General features: G+C 39.2%; 1 protein-coding gene across 1 annotated transcript; it reads right to left on the bottom strand.

The window, feature by feature from the left end:
• Nucleotides 1-1,741: 1,741 nt before the first annotated feature.
• LOC139458214 (uncharacterized) lies at nt 1,742-10,797 on the bottom strand. The gene is made up of 12 exons (XM_071239560.1): nt 10,704-10,797; nt 9,918-10,060; nt 7,166-7,376; nt 5,291-5,608; nt 4,534-4,824; nt 3,750-4,040; nt 3,073-3,228; nt 2,658-2,676; nt 2,454-2,506; nt 2,249-2,344; nt 1,981-2,091; nt 1,742-1,764 (listed from the first exon to the last, which is right to left on the bottom strand). The coding sequence occupies exons 1-12, from the start codon at nt 10,726-10,728 to the stop codon at nt 1,742-1,744; spliced, it is 1,737 nt and encodes a 578-aa protein (XP_071095661.1). The 5' UTR covers nt 10,729-10,797.
• Between the last annotated feature and the right edge of the window lie 9,709 nt (nt 10,798-20,506).

Here is a 20,506-nt window from a genome sequence, read left to right as displayed (position 1 = left end):
AAAACATGTTTGAATTAGCTGATGGCTTGAAAATATTTCACTATCACTATGGTAATATAAGAATGATGCTTTGTACAGGTGGATGAGTGGCCTCGACGTTCGCCCACCATGGTCCGTACAGCAATTTCCAGTAAATTCGATTTTGTTTCTGATATGTTAGTTATAATGTTGTTAAATTGCCAAACATTTTACACGCATGTTAAAATATTTCATGATGTAAAATAGTATTCATCATATTTTACGGGAAAATGTTAACATAGCAGTACTTTCCCATTTTGGCTCTATGAGTTTGAATTTGGCGTTGAAGTTGATATGAATTACAATTACACAGTAAATTATCAATATTACATATTTTAGAAAACGTTGGATAGTCTGTATACCGACCAGCTAACGCCTTAAGGTAAAGTTTGTGATACTATGGCAGTGTATTTAATGTGCATGATTCTAATTTTACAAACCTGACATTATTTAGTGTGATTCAATGTTTATTGTTCATGTGAATCATTTCCCTAGCAGGGGAAATAAGATGCAAACAGGCAATGAACATGTCTCTTTATAACTTATAGTAAGTAAAATTTGTGAAATTGGATTCGTAGTTAAATGTGATTTCTTATGGCTGATCTTGCATGTTAACTTCAAAAGAGTTCACAAAGTTGAATGTTCAAATGTAAAAATATATAGGGTATTAAACGAACTGACCATATCATATCCCATTTATCTCTCAAGTGGAATGTTTCACCTGTCCCGATCCTAAGAAAGATTCTTTATGAGGGACATAGACTTGAATTGGGCACGAGTTGTGTAGCCTATTTATTACAAAGGATAATTATCTGCAGCATTAATCCATGTATATGTGTCCTTACAATGAAAGCAAAGTGCGTATGGATTCAACATGCACAAAATGTAAACAGAGAGCCGCATCACTTCTGACATGAACACAAGAACATCCCTGTGAGTTGAATACAGACCACTGACTTTTTTGGAAATCACAGCTAATAGGAAACATTTGTTAATGTTATCATTTTTGTGGTGTTTAGATATCTTAACTCTATTAAACAACAGCGTGTATGCTGAAATGACTTAACGCAGTTAGTTTGCAGTTGCGGCTACACAGCCTGGCTACAACTGTCAAACTGATGAGTCAGGCTCATGTCAGGATTGTGTGTTTATAGAGCTTGCTAGTTTGAAAAAAAACAACACAACAAGGGCTTACAGGCATATTCGTATAATTAGGAAATTGAAGAGAGTTGGGTAGAGTTGAAGAGAGTTGGTTAGGCTACCAGCCAACCTATCTGACAGGATTTCATACATGATAGACCATTTATAATTTAGTTGATATTACAACCTCATCAGAATTGGTAAGTTCACTGAAGTTCGCTTACTTTTATAAATATTTGTAATCGTACAAAGGACCGCTATATAGAGTCAATATATTTTTCTGTTTGAGATCATTCATAGTTACATCTCATCGCATGTGCTCATCTATACCAAAACCACACAAAATGACGAACACTATCCAACCTTGGATCGAAATTAGTATCAGAATATTTGTATATAGTCCATGCAAGTGTTATAATATATACCAATGTCATATGCTATGAGATAGTATATGCAACGCAGATAATATATTAAATAACAAAGGATATTGAAATGAAAATGACACTATGTGAATGGTAAACACAATTTTCAATTCATGCGCTGTGCAATACTGTCCAGTGATGTCATCACATCTAGTGCGTGTTTACTTGTTCCCAAAGTCAGGATCTGAAATTGCATCAGAAAAAATGAAGGTCCGGAATATCATTTCATTGTGACACATTATTGTGTACAGATTGTGCCCAAAGTCAAAATATCAGAACAGAACAGGACAGGGGAGGAAACAAAGGTATTTGTTTGAAATTGTAGATCGCTTCTTGTATAAACTTTAGTGTTTGAGCTAACATTCTTCTGAAGCGTATAGATATTATAAGCTGTGGATACCTGAAGGTTGGGCACCACTGTTCTGGTAAGGAGATGCGCTGATGGACTCGTAAGCTGCAGGAGGCGCTTCAGTCATGTCTTCGTAGGTACTTGTCTCTGCTTTGGGCTCGACTGAAAATATGATTCGTAACACATTTCAGAAGAACAAATTCAAATGTTGAATACTCGTCTGAACGTAAAACAACGTTTAATAGCATGCTGATAATCTGGCAGAACTGAGCTTACGACTGCCAACTGCATTGTATATAATGTCAAAGTATCAATCTACCGTTTGTATTCTCATAAATCTTCAACTGTGTGTAATGTTGTTTTTCCGACACTTCTGTATCCATGCTTGAGCAGTGAGCTGGACTGTTGATATGATCTGTAACAAATCAATATGAACCTATAATAACGGTATCAATGCGGATTAGGCTCGGGCATAATCGTGACCAAAACAATCTATCTGACCAGCAACGTTGACTTCAACCTACCCACAGATGAATATCCTATGTTTTCCATTTCTTCAGCTTCAGTATTTCTGGTGCTACAACAGTAAGTAAGATCGGTTTATGACAATTCATACTGGAAAGGGATTCCTTCACATCATATTTTATTACTTTTTTTTATTTTAAAGGACATTTACCTTATATGACATTTTTTTTTTAAAAAACGTTTAAGTCATACATCAAGTCTACCTTTTTTGTGAAGTAGTTCCTGAAAAATAGAGACTTCATATATAGTACACTGTAATACACACATCAAAAATCAGAATGTGAAAAGTGAATGACTTTATCCAACAAACATGTTTTTCCATGTACATTACTTAATATTTCTTAATATGAATTAATAAAACAACACACTTCATAGAAGCAGTTACTGGTCCACAACGGTATATCTTGTTATAAATTATATATTCATTCCCAAACTGGATGTTCTCTTTCTGTCACTCAGCCAGTAATGATTTAGATTCGTTTCTTTCTTTACACTTTTACACATTTTAGCGATTGACGTCACATTGAACGGAAACATCCCGTCTGTAAATATCACCACACCACTTCAGATTCTATCTGTAATACTTTTATACGATAAAAATGAGATTTGACAATATACCTGTCAAGACGTTTCCAAACCTGATCTTCTTCCTATAGAAGACCGTCATAACTAGCCCTCCAATCAGCAGGGTGAGAAAGAGGGTTCCTATTGTGGTTCCTGCTATTACACCTGTCATGTTACATTCGGCATTGAATGGTTGTGGGTTTGTGGGACCTGCAATATATAATAAGTATCACATGAAATATGTATTGATTTCATATTTACTGAAGACAGAGTTCTTGATATAGGTATCATACATCATACATCGATTCTAAAATGCCAAAACAACACATACATTTCCATGCCCACATACGACAGTAATGCATCTCTGCAGAGGTCTATTGTTATTAACTGTAACATTTAACTATTGTACAACACTGAGATGATAGGTTGCGGTAAAAGATCTTGTACATAGTTTTACTCTATCCTCAGCAAGCAATCGGACAGGAGATCGCACACCTGAAGATTTAAAGCCACCAATCTACCGTCAAGTTTTGGTGGTTGATTCGTGTTAAATCATTTTTACAAATTGTTAGACAATGAGTGATGGGGGGGACTTTTGGATATGCTGTCAATCCGTGGCATATCAAGGGATCCCTGACTTCAGACGTGCTACATACTCCATACATATGTTAATGAGGGGGAATTAACCTTTGCAGCTATCTCACCCTCAAGAAACTGTAAGATTTACTCACAACTGACATTGAAGGTCCTGACATCAGAGAGGTTGTATATGTATCCTCCATACTGCCACACCCCCAGACACTGACACTGCTGACTGTTCTGACTCCTACTGACAGTGAAGGAAAGAGTAGATGTCCTGCTCTGACCACTGTCACTGACTGATGCTGATCCAGTGCCCGTACAGGACCACGTGATCGTAGCTAGAGGATTTCCTCCTGTCACCGAGCAGCTGACTGTCTCCGGGTCTCCTTCAAACATCACATTCTCAAACTTTGTGATGGATGGAGCATCAGATGGGGGGTCTGAAACGGGAACAACCAAGACGGTTACTATAAGTGAGTGAGTTTGGTTTAACGCCGCTTTTAACAGTAGTCCAGTCATATCACGGCGTGTCAGTTTAATGTGGGAGGGAACCCCGGGAGCACGGGTATGGTGCTGACAAACTTAGAAACATAATCTGGGTGAACCGGGATTCGAACCAACAACCATAGGTTTCTGGCGTACCCAAGGGATGCAACTCTGCACAGCGAATCGGGACGCCTTAGACGACCGAGCCCCCCGTGCCCTGGTTACTATATATGACAATGCATAAAGTAAGAGATGTAATAGTGAAGACTGAACGTATCACAGTTAACCTTCCTCGTTTGTCATCATATAGTGAACAGATTTACAACATGATGTCCAGCCGTTGCAGGGAGGAAGAGTTGTGCATAAAGGTTCTGTTTTGTAACTTCTAAACAAACTGATAATGTCCTGAATGCCCTTAATAAATGGAAATCATCTTTGAAAACTCACATTTGACATCCATTGACACAGAACCAGTCTGTGTTGCCGATGTTCTTGTGTTTCTGACCTGACATCTCACAGCTGTCTTGTCTTTATTTGGCTTGAAGGTGAGAGTTTGGGACCACCTGGTAGAGGACCTTGACACAGACCCTGCGTTGCCATCTACAGGTGTTCCATCACTGTAGTCCCAGATGAAGGTCAGATTGGGATAAGCTGTGGTAGTACAGGTCAAGGTCAGGTTTCTGTTCTCGAAAACTACACTGTTCTCTGGCATTGTGACGTAAACCTGTTCTGGTCCAACTGGAAAACGGAATATTGAAATATATAACTACTGTGTTGCCTAATTACAGCGTAGCCCTGACAGACATATGTCAGTGTTCACGAAAGCTATAGCATTGCTAAATCAGACTATCTGACCACTAACTCATACATATCTACTACATTAAACATTCAGTGGGCTGTTTTCCTGTGCCCACAGACATTAATATATGGCTCTGTAAGACAAAACGTACTTATACAAACGTTATGATATATAATCTACTGTCACAAAGGCTCTACCATTGCTCTGATAGACCGTGTCTGATCCTCTCATAGATACATATCTGCTAACGACAAACCCGTAGTGTAGCACTGTCAGACTGGGACTTCTTGCACAAGACCTTATAGATACATGTTTACTTATACAAAACCTCCAGTGCAGTTCTGTTAGACTGTGTGTACGTTCGCCAAACCCCAAGTGTGTCTATGTTTGACTATGTCAACTTACACCAACCCTCCAGTGTTGCTCTGTTAGACTGTGGGGATGTCTGGCCGTTGATGTTTTCAGCCTGCCAGTGAATGCTCCTCCCCTGGTCAGTCCTACTGACAGTGAATGTGACGGAGCTTGTTGTCTTCACCAGGACACCAGATGTCGTCTCTGTGCTGACTGTAGGAGTGGTTCCTAGTGGCAAGGTCACCCATGTCACAGAAGAAGTCGGGAAGCTGGCTGAGGTCACACAGGTCAAGGTCAGCGGTTGACCCGCTGCTTGTCCTATCTCCTCATTATCAGAGTTGATGTTTGTCAGTGTCACAGAGTTTACTGGGACTGTAAGACGTGAACACATTGGCACTTGATATCACATAGTAGTCCTTTACATATCTAGTCATTTACTGTTTCAAGGCCATATCATAATATATATCTGAATTAATTTGGTAAATCAGTATTACACATAATAATGTCGTCATGCTTGCATCAAACATATAGTTGGTTAGTTGGTTTGTTGTTTAACGCCGCACTCAGCACTATTCCAGCTATATGACGGCGGTCTGTAAATAATCGAGTCTGGACCATACATATGTAAACATTTACTATTTCAAGACCATGTTATTAAATCAATATTACACGTAATAATGTCATCATGCTTGCATGTACGGGTAACAAATCGATACGTTTCCGTCTTTGCAGATAGTAACAACATAGCTTTAACTGAAAGATGGAATTGAACGAATGGGAAACTGCAACCTGTTTTTTATTGTTTTTAAGAATATTTGCTAATGGTAAGACATACATACTACTTCATGAATATACTGTTGACAACCTGACAGCAACTAGACTATAAACACATTTATTTGGCATACATATGATGTTTTTTTCTACCATGACATGTTGGAATCCTGAACTTTGATTGGTCTGCCAGGCGTGTGGAATCAACATGCTTTTGCTGATGAGTGAAATGCCCCCAAAGAAGGAAGCACTTCTTTCACCAAACCGACGAGTACGAAATGTATATTTAGCACTAGTAGATTACAGACTGTGAGGTCGTGTTTGCCGGTTCACAATGTTTGGGCCCACGTGTCAGTAGTACAATATAAACTCATAAAAGAGGTGTATGTTTTAGAACTAATTGCTACAAGGGTTACCTCCTTCAGTTTCCCCAAATGAAACTGTATGGATAATGAATACAAGGAATCTGCGCGAGAGGGTTCCGTTTTCCTATTTTCGAGAGAGTTAAATACAGGAAGGTATGGTTTGACTTACAAAAGCAGGAATACCCACAATGAACTCTATCCATATGGTGACAGCCTCCATTCAACACAACTAAAACATTACACTTGACCTATGCCACATCACTCATTATTTACCTTTACATGGTTATTACGAAATAATTAACTGTAATGGTCGCGTATCCTCATAGGCAGAATACGTCAACACTGAAAATATAAAAGGTTCATCTCCTACTTCTATAATTGCTATTTGTATTCAAATCGACCATTTAATATATTGTGAAGGCTAATACCGACACAATTATCTGTCTTTCAGATCAACTGATACTTACAAATATTGAACTCCAACCAAGAATGTGTATCATTTCTCAATTATTATCCATTGACATGGTCAACGTGACCCTTGTTCAGGCATAAAAGTAAAATAGATCCCGCTTTGTAACTTCTTATTTCTGGCATCTATGTTATATTTTAAACACACTGGATGAGATAGATTCAGTGTGGCATACACAGATAATCATTTTGAAAAGTATTGTGAACTTCCATGAATTTTTCAAGAACTCATTTTGCTTTCGACAACGTGAAACTTCTTTTTCTTGCTGCTACAATACAGGCCATGAGTCAACATCAGGGACACTTGGAGTTGATGTGCACTCACCAGGGAACTGTATTGTATTTGAAGTGACAGACTTAGTGTATGTGGGCGGGTCAAAGGAGTCGTGTTCCACACTGACAGTGAGAGACATCTGTCTGTTGTAGAGACTGGCTGCGTTTCCTTGTAGAGACAGAGTGTTGGTTGTCAGGACCTGGCCTGATGGACATGATCCCTGGGAGGAAGATGTACTGCTGGGAGGGACGCCACTCACACCCTGTAAACACAAAACAGTAGTTAGAGGGACTGGCTGTATTTCCTGGTGGAGACAGGGTGTTGGTTGTCAGGGCCTGGCCTGATGGACATGATGCTTGGGAGGAAGATGTACTGCTGGGAGAGACGCCACTCACACCCTGTAAACACAAAACAGTAGTTACAGAAATTGGCTGTGTTTTCTGGTGGAAACAGAGTGTTGGTTGTCTGGACCTGGCCTGATTGACATGCTCCCTGGGAGGAAGATGTAATTACGCCACACTGAACCTACAAACACAAAACAGTAGTAGAGAATCTGGCTGATACTGCAGTGTAGTAAATAAATGAGCAATATTTATCCAGAGTACTGCAGGTAGAGAAGCTCGTCTTTATTTACTGATAAGACATGAAAGAAAGAGTTTGTTATTAAAAAAACATTTCCTCAGAACATACTTTGGAACAGTTGATACCTTTTTCGATTCCGGTCACATTCCAGAACTATTTCTTTTCTTACGACATAATGATAGCAATTAGTGGATAGATAGTGTCACATAATCAGATTCGTCTTCTGTTGGTGTGACCTGACTGAGGGAATAATGGTAAATATAACATAAAACAGTAAAATAATTAATTTTACTCCATCAGAATAAAGAAATATCGGATTCATAGATCGTAAATAAAGTAAGAGCACTGTTTCCCCTTATGCAGAAATGGACCTTGCGTTTGTTGCATGAATAACATTTCATGGTATACATAACTGACATTGTAGTAATAATATATATTGTAATGTCTATATCAATATCTAATTGTAACAGTTTTTTTCAGGACAACAGTTCAAACGTCATTTTGTTTTTCAAGAGGGATGTGCATAAAGGGCCTGATGATTTCATATAATCACAACATAAAATATTAACTCTTTCTGGTGATACATATTTATAAAAAAACGCGAAGGGCAGGGCCCCACCCTGCTTGATAAACATAGCATGTTAATATTGATAATGACATACAACCTACACGGGGGAAAGGATTGTGTTGTTACTTTAAGCATTTAAAAGGTCACCTTGTGCCCCCAGTAATTACAGCCGACCTGTCCTCTTTGGGATTGATGTGTGTGAGTTGAGTACACATGCATATTGTGAGTTTTAGGATTGTCTTTTATGGTATTGTTATGATTTTCATTTGGATTTTTAGAAATTGATAGAATTTCCTGGGCTGCTGTGTTCATATATGTTCGCGTAGCTGTCCATCTCTCAGAAAGAGAGTTACTTTGGCATTCGTTATTGTATCTCTTGGCTTCAGGAGATCTGGGGCAAATTGCGGATCTAACTGATCTAAATGTAATTCATGCTGATTCTTGTTTTAACAAAGCCTGTCGGAAGTGAGCAATGGATTCTGGTTTATTGAAAGACGCTTGCTTCGCCAGTTTTTTTGTTTTTTTCATTTACATGAATATCTATGTGCGACAGGATCCAACACATCTTCGCCTGTTTTCCCTGGTCCTTTGGTTTTGTATATTCGTACATAATATTATTGACTGTATTTGGTCTCGGTTTTGAGTTTCTACCGCTGATCGCTAAACGTGCACTTAGCGAGGCTTCCAGCAGTTCCAGTACCATTTTGAGTGTGTAATGAGTTGTCTCCAATTGAGCAGTAAATAGTGACGGACCGAATCTACCTCGGGTTTGGCTATAAATATGCCTCTGGTAGCCCTCACTGTTGTTGATAGGATTCTTGGATCTATCAGTGTATATATAGGCCCAGCTGTCCCAGGCTGTTCGAATTTTAGGGATAGCTGCTGGTCGTAGTAGGGTTGGATTTTTTTTTCAGTGACGTTTGATGTTTAAGCAGGGTTTGATGTTCATGTGATTCTTGTGAAGTACCTGTTGCTGCACCTGAGGTTAGTTTTAGGGCTTTGTAGGTTTTCTGTGAAATTGTGCCCATTTCGGGACTCGAGCCCGGGTCTTCGGCGTAACGAGCGGACATTTAACCACTAGGCTACCCCACCGCCCCTGAAAGGAGGAGGGGGAGAGAGAGGTGGTGAGAGGTGAGTAGAGGTGGTGAGAGGTGAGAAGGAGGGTGAGTGTGAGGGCTGAAGAGTAGGAGGATAAGGTACAAGGGCATAGTTTAAGGTTTGACAGAGGGGTCAATAGACAGAGATGAGAAATTGGAGGAGGTTGGTGAAGTAGAGGAGGAATAGATATGTAAAACAAATTGTATTTATGTTATGTATATCAGGAGAAGAGCTTTTTAGTCAGTCATGAGGGACGGGTGGTGGGGCCTATTAGTGATGTCAAGGTGAGCTGATAAGGGCGGGTGAGGTGAGGAGGGGTGAAGAGGGAGGAGAGGTGAGGAGGGGTGAGACAGGAGGTGAGGAGAGGGTGAGTGTGTTGGCTGAAGAGTAGTAGTATAAAGTACAAAGTCATAGTATTTGTTCAATACCCAGAGATGAGAAAATGGAGGAGGGACGGGCCCATGGGTGACGTCAAGGTGAGCTGAAATGAAACAATCATTACATCATGTTAATTGAATCAATCACACAAGTTGATGTAATACATCAACCCCCTACCTGTTGGTATCTCCATGTGATGACGGCGGCAGGGGCAGCACACGGGGTGGTCGTTGTGACGGAGATGTTGTTCTTTGGGGTCACGGAGGACGGGAGAGAAGTCAGTTGTGGAGAGAATGTCACAGAGCTCCAGTCCAGGACAGCTGGTAAGAAAGATATAGACAATTATATTTCTTGTGTAGATCTATAAACTACATCAAAGTTCACACAGTCCAGTCACTCAAGAATAGAATCTACACAGGACCACACTGTACGGCCGCCCTGAATACTTCACCATCTGACTAGGACTTTTAAAACTGATACTATAACTAAGACAATGATTATTGAATATAAACATCCGAGTCTATCTCATTACAATGTATATGTATGAGATATAATGTACACTTATTCTGATAGCCTAGATTCGTGGTATTGAGACCGGGGATGAGTTGAATTTAACACTGTTGTGACCAGTATCCCAGATATATCATGTTGTGTGAGTTTAACGTGGGAGAATTGTTTTCTGTTCATTTGTGCTGTACGTTTGTAAAGTTGGGAGTGATTTGTGCGATGTCCCCGACTGGTATATTCAAAACATTTGGGCTGATTGGGGGAGGTTGGTAAACAGTGTAAAATTAGCTTAGAAATATGTTCGTTATCTTTCCCACACAGCAACTTTAACTTTCTTGTAAGTTACGACGCGTTGTCTACTCTCTAATTGTATTTATTTACAAATCAGTTCTTCTGCTTAGTTTCATTGTCGCCATTAACCAACACGTGCACGTGATTCAAACACATGTAACCCACCTGCAAACTGTGACAGTGTGATCATATTTGACACTGTGTCACCATCATTACATCTCCATGTCCCGCTGTCTCTGGTGGAATCTGGTGATGTGATGTCAAGAGTCAGGATCCTGGATGTACTGTCCAGGCTCACAGAGTATCCTGAGACAGGAGAAGAACAGCTGCCTGATGATGAGCAGGCTCCCTGGACTTTTATAACACCCTTATAGAAGCGGGTTGTTTTACTGATAGACGCATCTAGCGTACAGGTGATGCTGAAACTGACACCCTCCACTGGAACGCGTCTGTTGGTGGAAAGAATGGGAGCAGACTCTGAAACAAGATGTTTGTAGGTTGCATGTTTCATATGTTGTTGGTAAGTCAGTGAGTGGTTTATATTTTATCGCTGCGTTGAACAGTGTTTCAGTTATGTGGGAGAAAGTGATGTAGGTATTCAGTGTTTCCCACCTTGGTGAGATTCAGGATCTCGCATAGGTTGCTGAAAACCTATTAACATATTCACGGTGCATCTGAGATTCAATCTAACAATCAAAGATTTCTGACACGTTTTTATCTCACCACATAAGCTATGGGCAACCGGGTTATCTCCAGTGACAACCGCCGTCATATACCATAATATTGCTGAGTGCGGCGTTAAACATCAAATAAACAAACAAACAATCCGGTGACAAGCTATGTCACTGACTTACAAGAACGTATCGGGACATTATCCATCAGTATCAGCAGTGGAATAAACCCATGAAACTGCCATGTACTCATTTAAAAAAGACACGATTGATCAGCCCCCATGCATAGTCAGGGATGTTAGCAGTTCACTTCATCGTAGCTCACGGGTGGACAAGTATATGAATAAATGATTGCAACTTTCCCTAATTCAATGTTATAATATACATATCAGAATTCGAAATTTCTAAATTGATACCATATCCACTATTTGATTACAATTTAAACACGAGTCTGTTTATGACAGTGAATTTGACTGACCACACCTCACCTCACATGATCATGAGTTTTCTTGGGTGGCCAAGGGCAGGTTAACAGCTTGCCGTAATAGGATATTTACCACCCGAAAACGCCCTCGAAGTAACCCCAATGTACCATGGTTCCAACAATTGTAAACAACATCAGCAGTTTACCTGTACGGGGAATCTGTCCAACGTCCACCAGAATCAGAAGTGAAATGTAATTGAGGTGTCCACAGGTAAACATCGTATAGCTGCAACATTGACAGTTCTACACTCACACATACACAGTGTTGTCATCTGAGAGAACCTATTACCTGGTATGCTACTTCCGGGTAGCCGACAGAATATGTAGGTCAGTACTAGAGCGAGATATAAATAAGTGCGCACGACCGACCCACAGATGATACCATTATGCATTACGCACATACATAATGCAGAACAAGCTGAGCTGTTATTTGTGCGTAACTTACTGTCTCATACATCGTTTCCAAGTCTTGACGCTAGTGTTCTTTAGGATGGTAAATATCTTGCATAAGGAAATAATCAAGGCCCGCTTGGAAAATATTGTGTATCCCTAATACATGATATTTACCATTCACAATCACATAAACTTGATAATAATTTGATGTCATTCGTGAATTCCTTTCTCTTCAAACCCTATCCTTACTTCTCATAAACGATACCAAGCACATGGAACGTGCGCTCAAACATATTACGTCAAAATGTCAGTGATTATTCAGTTTGACAGTGGCAATAGTCAATAAAGCTTTTTTACACTGACGTCACTAGGCAAACGATGACATTCATCAACCAAGTCGGCGAGTCTGACCACCCGATCCCGTTAGTATGATATTGAGGCAATTGTACAATGTTCTTTACTTTAGTCAGACATGTCTAATGTTTATGATTATCACTGTTTTGACAAAACATCGGCAGGGGAAGTCAGTGTTAATTTGTACGGGGGAATCACTGTTTTAACGCAACATCGACTGTGAAGGCAGTGTTTTTTTTAACCAGGGAATCACTGGTTTGACACAACGTCAACTGTGGAAGGCAGTGTAAATTTGTACTGGCGAATCACTATTGACACAGCATCGGCTGTGGAGAACTTTTTTATTTTGAACCAGGGAATCATTTTCGAATCGACAAGGTTCCAGTGTAGACACAAAATGACAAAATAATGTTATTCAGAACAAATGCGGATGGGCCTTGTTCATTGATGACATTTCATGCTGTGGATTAGTCGCGTTGTGGCGCCTTGCGGTGCACTGTGCTCTCAAACGAAAATGTTTTCCTCTCATGCAACAAAGCATTGTAAATATGGCGACTATGAGAAAAGTCCAGAACTCCGAAAAACTGTCATAGCGATGACAAAAATCAGCCACCATACTTTACACCAGAGATGGTAGCCCAGAAAATGCCATGACAACTTTCACCATTCAAAACCCTGTGTGTTATCGGATCGTGCACCAGCTACCACAAGTCACTTCAATGAATTGAATAGTCTTCACATTGCCTTGTATGTGGATATATCAAGACCAATACAAAACGCGATTAATCAGGTTCGGTTTCACCGACCTTAGCTTTCAATATGCACATACATTTGACTCGCTCGCTTTCAGAACACCTACACGGGCAACAAAAGGTTCACTATCACAGTCAACATGACATTCAAATTACTGAATAGATAAGGAGCACATTATCCAAACTATGTTTACATTCACTGATGTCTCTTAACTATTTAGAACTTCATTATATGAAGTTAGCTGTTCAATGACCAACATAATATATGCGATAAAACTTGACATGAGATCTCTAAACGTGGTTGGAGGCCTGGACATTATGTCAAGTGTTCTTTCGCTGGGGACCCTTTCGTATTGGGACCAGGGTTAAATACCATTCTTGGAAAAACCCTAATGCCCACAAGTATGGATGATCGCACTGACATTTTGAAACCAGGTGGATTTGTACGGCAATTTACTGTAGTTTATTGGAAGTTGTGAAAGCATATTCAGCATGGTGGTTCCATTGATTCATATATTAAAGGATGTCTGCTGAAGTGCATAACTGTGCAAGAGAGGGTCGACTTATTTTTTTAAATCTATCATCACAATTACGCGATGCAGCAATTCATATACTGAAAATGAAATAAGGTGTTATAAAAAGTGAATTGATCCCCTTCAAGACGGGTGCCACTGGTGGGTAAGGATACGCTAACCTTTTTGTTGAATGCCTGGTATATACGGGCGTGGAAGGAAACATCTACATGTTGTCGAGCACCCGGTATTATCGCTATTTGATGTTGATTTATTTACGCATGCTTATGATATGCTCGGATTTGTACACTAGCCTTCTATGAAAAGGAAGTTATTGCTTTTATTTACTACAAAAGTGAATGGCAAACATCAATTGAGCACATTTTTAGTGGAAATCAGCGTTTATTTCAAATGCGAATTGGATCTAAGACCAACAAAACAATAAACGTGCCTCTTTATAGTATCTAGAAAATTTGTCATAAAATGTGATAATAAACCATACATGATGTTAAGTCAGGTCAATGTGTCGTTATATGTAAGGTCAAACGAGAATGGCAAATGGCAAACTTTCGTTCTTTAGTCTTCGCCTTCAGTTCACATTTTGTGATATATAAATATCTTAAATCGTCGAAACAACACGTTTGGCTGCTAATGCTATTGAGCACAGAGGGTTGAAACAGCATAACCATTGACGAATAGACATGTTTGTATAACAAGCAAGCTGATGAAAAAGTCATGAACGTGGACGACAATCGCCGGTATTAGTTTTCGCGACATTGGGAAGTTCCTCCCTGTAGATCAGCCAGTGGTCACGCTGGACAATCTCAAATGGAAGGATGTAGTCATAGGAAAGTATGAGATTCAAATTGTCAATTTGGGTAGGCTCGCTCACCTGACAGGATTGCAAACATAACAGACCATAAGAAAACTCTTACAATATTCTAAATGCTAAATAGGAATGCTATTTGGAGTCAAAATATTTTGCTTTTTGAGATCATTCATAGTTGAATCTCCTCGCATGTGCTCATCTGCTGTACATGTAAGGTATCCTTTCTTTGAAAACAAACCTATTGAAAAGTAACCAGGAAGGTTGTGTCAGTCAATTAAAGCCCGTGCAAGTATTAGGGCATATGTCAGTCTGTGATATTATGTGTTAATATTATGCAAAGCTGTTAATATTTAAAAATAACAAAGGTAAATACTATAAGATAAGAGTCATATGTTGACATATAAAATACAGTATATGCAAGATAAACAAAATTATCATATAATGGATAGGTTTCTCTGCAGGATAAAGCCAACGGATAAAAACGATATCCGTTGGGGGCATATGCGGATAGAGATGCAAATATCAAAGGTCAAGTAGGACTACTTTCACTGTTTATAAACAAACATGGCGTCGCCCTTGTCATTCGGCGATCGAGTCAGAATTAACCATCGGGAATCTGGATAAACTACAGGGATAATTGCTGTCATTATCAGAAGAACAGTCATATATAATGAAAATCAGTGTCCAACTGTGACGTAGCTAAGACATTTTATAAGTTTTGGCAACTTTGGAGATATAAATTTCAAAAAAGATTTTGCCAGGGCACTAGGCCTAGCCAAGCGGGATCAGTAGCCACATCTGTGCTTGTCGACTTCTGCGGCTTGAAACCTTTTCCACAAATTAAAATAGTTGGATTTGGCCGAAATATGTTTGAACTGTTACCTTGTTTCGTTTTATCGCTGTGTGTACATCTGACTGCACTTAACGTTATGACAGGAGAGGCCGACATTCAACAATGACTGAACGTGGCCGTGATGTCTCATAGACTAGGGTTAGAGTAGCTTCCCTTTGACAAGGGCATTTACTCTAGCGGACAGACCGATGGATTGCCGCAAAAGGCAAGTAAAAACAATTGTTTATTAGGCTCGCTAAATACAATGTTTATTCCCAATGCAGGATATTTACCATCTCCAAACACACTCGCGTGATAACTTCTATATACCAGTTCACGCACTATGTATTTCCGTCCAGTGATGTTATCACATCTAGTGCTTATTTACTTGTTCCCAAAGTCAGGATCTGAAACTGCATCACACATTTAAAAAAAAGAAAGATCCAGAAAATAATTTCAAAAATATCCAGGATCAAACGATTATAAAGTAAAGGAATTGTACATGAGGCCACAGGAGGAAACGTTGGGTTCTTTTTGAAATTTAAATCACTTACTTGTGTTCATTATATACTGAACAACAAAAGTTCCTGTGACATTGAATAAGATTTAATGCAAAGTTATGTTTTTTACCAGTATTGTCTAGAATTGTCCAGAATTGTCCCTTCATTTCTGTCCCCATGCCGCCCTTCTTTCATTCCTTCTATACCTTGTAGAATGTATCCCTGGCTTTGCAGGTATTCCACGAGTCTTTCCCTATCAAGCACTCCAGAAAAGTCTCTAGTATAGTCTAAGGAGTATATCTCGTATCCGAAGGAATATAGTTGCGTGTGTAGTGCATCCAACCCCTTTTGTGTTTCCTCTAGGGACAACTCGGAGACATCTATTTTGCGTACAAATATACCTTTGGGTTCTTGTTTGAACATCTTTCCATCCATTTTTTCTTCGCTTTGTATTCTGTTTGTTTTTGTATTTGTTGTATTTTGTCTCGTATTTTGCTTCCGGAGGAAATTGTTTTTGCTATAGTAGCATGCACGCGACATCCATATACTTTCTGCGTTGCTATTTGTATCTCTAGTAGAATACGTTTTGCAGATCCATTTTCTCCAGTTGTACAAGACACAGATGCTTGTAGAGATACTACATCGTTTTCTTCTAGATAGCCAAATACATACATACCGTCTACAAAAGTTGGCAGCCCCTCCAAAGGTTCTAGATGTGTTCTGCCTAGATTTCCTTCCAAATAGTCTACCTTGGAAATATCTGGTAGCAATGTGCTTTGGGCACATCCTATTGCTCTAGTGGAAAAAAAATATTGTAGGGGGGTGCCGAAATCGCGGGTGCCAAAGAAGAAAAATGCGCTCTCTTGAATACCAGTGATGACGATCGTTGAATTACATCATGATGTTTCCATAAAAAGTTCCCTCTGTAGTAGCTGTATAGGTGTATAAATCTGGCTCCAGTGGAAGTGGTCCAGAACTGTCATTGTCTATACTTCTAGACGCATGGTATCAAACTCGGTTATGTGTATGTAAGGAGAGCCCGAGACACGATCGACGCATCAGTCAATCACGTTTGTCGTGATGTCCATGCGATTGTACACAGTCAGCAGATAGTTTATAAGTTATGAGGTGAGGTGAAATGTGGTTTGACGTCTTGTCCTGGACTACTGCACTCATAGAACGAAGTGCAGGCACGTGTGTTTGTGTGTGTGGCTGATTGTACTTGTCCGGACAAATGCCAAATGTTTAGTTCCAGCTCCCTGAGAGACAGCAGTTTAACATAAATACTCTACTCAGACCCGGCATACTGACCCTTAGCTGACCAGTCCTTGTTTAAACCCTTTATGCGGAGCGCCAGGCAGGGTAACAACACGTACTATATTTTAATGTATTCTTGCTTGACGCGGCCGGGAATCGAAGGCACGGTCTTCCGATCTCCGGCAGACATTCTGTCCAGTGGACCACAGAAGCGATCTTATAAATAAAGAAATTGATTGTAGTGAGTGTTTGGCATCACCAATAACGGTGCACTAAAGACAGGGGATTGCATCAGTTGACATTTTTAGCTGTCCATTTTGTCCACAGGGGCTACTATTTACGAAATGAAGTTCAAGGTTGTAAGTGACTGTTGTGATGATGGTTCGACATGACGTTTTTCTTATGGCGATTCTCTGAAGTGTTATGCTGCCAAATACTTGTAATACTGCAATAAAACGTGTCCGTGCACCCCTCCATTGCAAGCATATTTGTTCACAAGTCCTGCAACAGCAAAACCCCACAAACAAATTCAAATATATATGTCAATAATACAACGAATTTTGAGATGAATACATTGTATGCCTTGTTTCGTGAATGTTAATAGTTTATGTCTGGAGGAGGATATCGTCTGATAGCAGAGTAAACATTGTGTACAGTTGCAATGTGCTACGGACGCCTCCAATCGAACGATCAGCTGATGACACACATTGTCCGGACATGGTGTTACTACACTATGTGCTATACAGCTATTTCTTTATAAAAACTGTGATATCTCCAAAGGGAAAATAATAATTTAAATCACTAAAATTTTAAAAAAAATGCTTTCATGAACATCTTCATAATAGCCTAACCTAAGGTTCAACGCATCAGGGGAAATATCCTTGTTGTGAATGTGAGGGGAGCCAAAGAGACTCTTCGAGTCATGTCTTGTTGGCTATAAGATTTCATAAAAGTGAGTCTGTATACTCTCTCGATGTAAATATAATATTTATTCATACATTTATTTATTTGGGAGCCATTCGCTATAAACAAAGCCAGTGAAATAACTCATCACATTCAATAAGTTATTTCAACAATTCATCGAGTTTTGAGAAGAAAGTGTTTATATATATATATATATATATATATATATATATATATATATATATATATATATGTGTGTGTGTGTGTGTGTGTGTGTGTGTGTGTGTATGTGTGTGTGTGTGTGTGTGTCTAAAGCATATATATATATATATATATATAGCTTGGTTTGATGGGTGAATGCTTAAGTGTGGTTTGTGCCATTTTAGCACCATTCCACTAATAACACGAAGATGTTAACAGGATGGGTTTATCTTATTTTACCCACTTCTAGAATCGAACTGGAGTTTTCCATGTCACGATGCATATTGTTCTTTTGCCATGGTATTAACACCAGCTTTAGGGTGTATAATCCACAGGCCCTAGAACCAGGACAGTAATATTACTTAAACACTGGACCCTTATATATAAATAGACAAGGTACGTCACTCGCCATTTTGGCCAAAGTTGAAATCGGCTGTAAATGGAAATATATGCATGCCATGTTCACAATACGTCAAAATGGCCGACACGATAAACGTGTCGGGGAAGATTTCTGAAGTTGTTAATGAACCTGTGATGTGTTAGTCATCATTGATCCACTGGCCGATCATTTAAAGCTGAATAAGAATGCGTCAAACAGACACTAAAGTAAATTCATAGATTGCTGGAGTTGTTCATACACTTATCAACGTCAATTTCGCGGTCACGTGACCGACCTCTCGTCCAATGGAAAAGCCGTATATCATGTAAACTTCAAATTGAAAAATTATACCAGATTAACTTTTATACAGTTTTACTACATCAAGTTCATGTTGTCAATTATTTGCGTTGTGACGCCTTGTGATGAGTTGTTGTGTCATCCCAGAATGGTGTCCTCCGATTCACCACGGCAGTCAGGGGTCAAGTCAAGTCAATCAGCCTCTGCAGTTCCGTATTAGAGATGGCAATAATCAGCCACCAAACTTCGCAAAAAAGTAGGCTGCCCAACGAATACTATTGAAACCATCATTTCACTACCTTGTTTGTTATCAGATCGTACAGCAGTTACCATGCGTCAGCTGCTGAACTGAATATTCTCCACATTGCCTTTCCTTCGATACACCAATGCCCGAGCAAAACGTCATTAATGTGGTTCCGTGTTACCGACCTTGGCTTATAATGTACACATACAGCTGACTCGCTGGTGTTCATAACAAGGTTTAAATGGCGTCAGAAGGTCCACTAGAACTGCCGACGTGATATTCAATGACTGAATAGATAAGGGGCCCATTCTGACACCTACATAGTGAAAACTATTCAAAACACGTTTACATTAGCCGATGGCTTGAACATATTTCACTATCACTATGGTAATATAGCATTGTGTAAATGAGAATGATGCTTTGTACAGGTGGATGAGTGGCCTCGAAGTTCGCCCACCATGGTCCGTGCAGCAATTTCCAGTAAATTCGATTTTGTTTCTGATATGTTAGTTATAATGTTGTTAAATTGCCAAACATTTTACACGCATGTTAAAATATTTCAGGATGTAAAATATTATTCATCATATTTTACGGGAAAATGTTAACATAGCAGTACTTTCCCATTTTGGCTCTATGAGTTTGAATTTGGCGTTGAAGTTGATGGTGCAGTCAATATAAGAGTAAGCCATGCATTTCAATTACACAGTAAATTATCAATATTATTATTATCATATTTTAGAAAACGTTGGATAGTCTGTGTACCGACCAGCTAACGTCTTTAGGTGAAGTTGGTGATACCATTGCAGTGTATTGAATGTGGATTATTCTAATTTTACAAACATTTTTAAACCTGGGTCTGTGCGGCATAAACAATAAACAGTAAATTAGTTTTTTTTCTTAAACATTCTACACAAGGGTTGACATATTTCACAATGTAAAATGTTATTCATCATATTTTATGCCAATACATAAAAACATAACAAGTATGTTCCCATTATGGCTCCATACGTGTAGATTTAGATATGTAGTTAATATACGTTTCTGGTGCAATCAATGTCAGAATAACCCATTTATTTCGATTAGACAGTAAATGATCAATATTACATGTTTTAGATAGTTTGATAGTCTGAAAACGGACCAGCGAACGTCTTTAAGTAAAGCTGGTAATGCCATCGTAGTGTATTAAATATGGAATATTTGACAGAGATGAACTAAACACATGTTTTTAGTGTGAATCAGGGTTTATTGTTCATGTGAATCATTTCCCTAGCAAGGGAAATAAGATGCAAACACACAATGAACATGTCTCCTTATAACCTATAGTAAGTAAAATTTGCAAAATATGGATACGCAGGTAAAT

This window comes from Haliotis cracherodii, unplaced genomic scaffold (genome assembly GCF_022045235.1).
Source record: "Haliotis cracherodii isolate W230 unplaced genomic scaffold, xgHalCrac1.p SCAF_12, whole genome shotgun sequence".
Lineage (NCBI taxonomy): Eukaryota > Metazoa > Mollusca > Gastropoda > Lepetellida > Haliotidae > Haliotis > Haliotis cracherodii.
This window is presented reverse-complemented; position numbering and strand designations above follow the sequence as displayed.